We start from the raw sequence: 4,113 nt of genomic DNA on the forward strand, positions 1-4,113 counted from the left end.
AATTTTGGAAAAGTTATAATTAAGAGATATATCACATTAATATTGGCCAAAATGCATGACTATGAGGCTCTTCCAACACAGAAGTACCCAGGCATTAGAAAACTAGGAAGGCATAATATTTACCAACACCGTGAGTAAATTATGTGTGGCATACCAACAAAATATACAGAAATAGTAGAAATGTAATGTGCACTGCAATGTATACTTGTTATCCAATTTTTGGAAAAAAATATTGTGAAATAACAGCAGAGATGTATAATAGGATGGTAAGGCAAATGTCTTGTCAGGAAATGAAAGGCTAGAGACATAATTATTCCTCCAGATCTCATTTATTTTTACATCATTTGACCATGTCTTCTTAAGAAAATGCATAAGCTTCCTTTCAAACACCTCTCTTTTCCTAATCATTCCTTGTCTTCCAGGCATGACTAGAGCCATGGAAGATGCAAATAACACCACAGACACAAACTTCATTCTTCTGGGACTCTTTAACCACACTCAGACCCATCTGTTCCTCTTTTCCATGGTGCTCATGGTCTTCCTTTCCTCCCTGATGGGCAATGCCCTCTTGTTTGTGCTCATCCATGAGGACCCCCGACTGCACATGCCCATGTACTTCTTGCTTAGCCAGCTCTCCCTCATGGATGTGATGCTTGTCTCCACCATAGTCCCCAAAATGGCAGCCAACTACCTAATGGACACCAGATCCATCTCTCCTGCTGGCTGTGGGGCCCAGATATTCCTGCTTCTGACTCTGGGAGGGGGCGAGTGCTTCCTCTTAGCTGCCATGGCATATGACCGATATGTGGCCATATGTCACCCCCTGCGCTACCCCATCCTCATGAATCAGAAGCTCTGCTTGAACATGACCACAGGCTCCTGGCTTCTGGGAGGGGTAGATGGGCTGATGCAAGCTGGCACCACTCTGAGCTTCCCTTACTGCCATTCTCGGGAAATCAACCACTTCTTCTGTGAGGCACCCTCGCTCGTTCGCCTTGCATGTGCGGACACTACATTTTTTGAGTCTTTCATGTATGTGTGCTGCATCCTGATGCTCTTGATCCCTCTGTCTATCATTTTGGCTTCCTACAGTCTCATCCTGGCTGCTGTGCTCAACATGAGGTCCACTGAAGCTCGAAAGAAAGCCTTTGCCACCTGCTCCTCTCACCTGGCTGTCGTGGGGCTCTTCTATGGCACTCTCATATTCACCTACATGCGGCCCAAATCCTACCGTACAGTGGCCCATGACAAGGTGGTCTCTGCTTTTTACACCATCTTTACACCTGTGTTGAACCCTCTTATATATAGTGTGAGGAATAAAGAAGTCAAGGGGGCTTTGAAAAAGTGGCTGGAGAAACATTTTCTGGGACATCTATAGTGGGACTCATTTGCAAAATCGGCAGCAGCCAAAATGAATCCAGATTTTGAAACTTGTGTTATATCAATGTATATTGCTCTCAGTTGGCCAGTTTGTGCTGTTTTTTTTTTTTAACTATTTCATTTATATATGGTAAATTCATTAAAATTTCCATTTGTCCTGCTTTCAGATATTGTTATGTATTTTTGTTGTAGACTTTGGACCTCAGTAATAAGAATAAATGATTGAGGCACTGTAAGCAAAATATATGTTATACATTGATAAAAGAAAGGGGATTTTCAACTTTTAATGTTTGTGGGCCCTGATCATGTGCTCTCAGGAAAGCCAAACTTTACCATTACCAAGTCAGCTAATCTCATAATATGGGTTCAATTTCTGCCCTGGGAGCCCATGTACATCTACTTCATTTATAAATAACTTAAAAGGGAGGATTCCAAAAATAAAGTAAACAGTAAAACCTTCTTGGTTCACATGAGACTGAAGTCAGACAATCCTGCAGATATGGTTAAGCCTTAAGGTTATAGTCCTATAAGATAAAGTCTATAACTTTCTAAAATACCTTTGATCTAGTGATTGTAGCATTTTATGTTTTCTGCTGTTAGTGAAGATTGTGTATCCCAGTCAGCTGTCCTAACTTGAGCTGGGAGATATTTTTTCTTTCAGAGATCCTAAAAGATTTGTTCATTTTGTACCAACAACATCAGCCATTTGTATGTGTGTTTGTGTGTGTCTGTATAAAATTATGAGGATGAATTATTTAAAGAGTGAATAATTATTTTTAAAAAAGCAATGTATATACTAGCTTCCATAATTTTTATAAAAAATTTCAAATAAATTAGAAATGAAATAAATATGAAACAAAATACATAAAACTTGTAGAAGATATATACATATTTATATACTTATAATAAATATTTATATATTTATACAGTTTATATACAGTTTATTGTCAAGTTAGCTAACATAGACTATATACATTGTGCTCTTGGTTTTGGGGGTAGATTCCCATGATTCATTACTTACATATAGAACCCAGTGCTCATTCCAATAAGTGGCCTCCTCAGTGGCTATCACCCATTTTTCCCATCGCCTACCCCTCCGTCAACCCTCAGTTTGTTATCTGTATTTAAGAGTCTCTTATGGTTTGCCTCCCTCCCTCTCTGTTTGACACTATTTTTTCCTTTCCCTTCCCCCATGGTCTTCTGTTAAGTTTCTCAAGTTCCACATATGAAGGAAAACACATGATATCTGTCTTTCTCTGACTGACTTATTTCACTTAGCCTAATACCCTCCAGTTCCACCCACGTTGCTGCAAATGGCCAGATTTCATTATTTCTCATTGCCAAATAGTATTCCATTGTATATATAAACCACATTTTCTTTATCCATTTATCAGTTGGTGGACATTTGTGCTTTTCCCATAATTTGGCTATTGTTGAAAACACTTCCATAAACAAAGGGGTACGTGTGCTCCTATGAATCACATTCCTGTATTTATTGACTAAGTTCCTGGTAGTGCAATTGCTGGATCCTAAGGTAGTTCTTTTTTTTTTTTTTTTGAGGAACCTCCACACTGTTTTCCAGAGCAGCTCCAACAGTTTGCATTACCACCAAAAGTGCAAGAGGTTATTTCTCTAGATCATCGCCAGCATCTGTTGTTTCCTGAGTTGTTCATTTTAGCCACTCTGACCAGTGTAAGGTGGTATCTCAGAATGGCTTTGATTTGTATTTCCCTTATGATGAATAATGTTGACCATCTTTTCACGTGTCTGTTGGCCATCTGGATGTCTTTTTTGGAAAAGTGTCTATTCATGTCTTCTGCCCATTTCTTCACTAGGTTATTTGTTTTTTGGGTGTTGAGTTTGGTAACTTCTTTATAGATTTTGGATACTAACCCTTTATCTGATATGTCATTTGCAAATATCTTTTCCATTCTATTGGTTGCCTTTTAGTTTTGTTCATTGTTTCCTTTGCAGTGCAGAAGCTTTTTTTATCTTGATGAGGTCCCAATAGTTCCTTTTTGCTTATAATTCCCTTGCCTTTGGAGATGTGTCAAGCAAGAAATTGCTGTGGCTGAGGACAAAGAGGTTGTTGCCTGCTTTCTCCTCTAGGGTTTTGATGTTTTCCTGTCTAACATTTAGGTCTTTCATCCATTTTGAGTTTACTTTTGTGTATGGTATAAGAAAGTTGTCCCATTTCATTCTTCTGAATGTTGCTGTTCAGTTCTCCCAGCACCATTTACTAAAGAGCTTACATTTTTTTCCATTTGATACTCTATCCTGCTTTGTCAAGGATTAGATGACCATACCTTTGGGGGTCCAGTTCCGAATTCTCTATTCTATTCCATTGGTCTATGTGTCTGTTCTTGTGCCAGTACCATACTATCATGATGATTACAGCTTTGTCGTTTAAGCTAAAGCCAGGTATTGTGATGCCTCCCACTTTGGTTTTCTTCGTCAACATAACTTTGACTATTCGAGGTCTTTTGTGCTCACATCTAAATTTTAGGATTTTTTGTTATAGTTTTGACAAGAATGCTGGTGCAATTTTGATTGGGATTGCATTGAATGTGTAGATTGCTTTGGGAAGTATTGACATTTTAACAGTATTTGTTCTTCCAATCCATGAGCATGGAATGTATTTCCATTTCTTTGTGTATTCTTCAATTTCCTTAAGAAGTTTTCTATAGTTTTCAGCAAAAAGATCTTTTATATTTTAGTTAGGTTTATTCCTAG

The 4,113-nt window shown here is 38.3% G+C and overlaps 1 protein-coding gene across 1 annotated transcript; it reads left to right on the forward strand.

Annotated features, from left to right (window-relative positions):
* The first annotated feature begins 436 nt into the window (after positions 1–436).
* Positions 437–1,428, forward strand: LOC125169620 (olfactory receptor 2T33-like). The gene is made up of 2 exons (XM_047865115.1): positions 437–1,352; positions 1,391–1,428. The coding sequence occupies exons 1-2, from the start codon at positions 437–439 to the stop codon at positions 1,426–1,428; spliced, it is 954 nt and encodes a 317-aa protein (XP_047721071.1).
* The last annotated feature ends 2,685 nt before the right edge of the window (positions 1,429–4,113 follow it).

The sequence above is a fragment of the Prionailurus viverrinus genome, chromosome A1, assembly GCF_022837055.1.
Source record: "Prionailurus viverrinus isolate Anna chromosome A1, UM_Priviv_1.0, whole genome shotgun sequence".
NCBI lineage: Eukaryota > Metazoa > Chordata > Mammalia > Carnivora > Felidae > Prionailurus > Prionailurus viverrinus.

Coding starts and splice junctions, on each gene's coding strand:
- LOC125169620 (XM_047865115.1), top strand. CDS start 437: ATGGAAGATGCAAATAACACCACAGACACAAACTTCATTCTTCTGGGA. Junction 1,353..1,390: donor GGCTTTGAAAAAGTGGCTGG/AGAAACATTTTC, acceptor TGGGACTCATTT/GCAAAATCGGCAGCAGCCAA.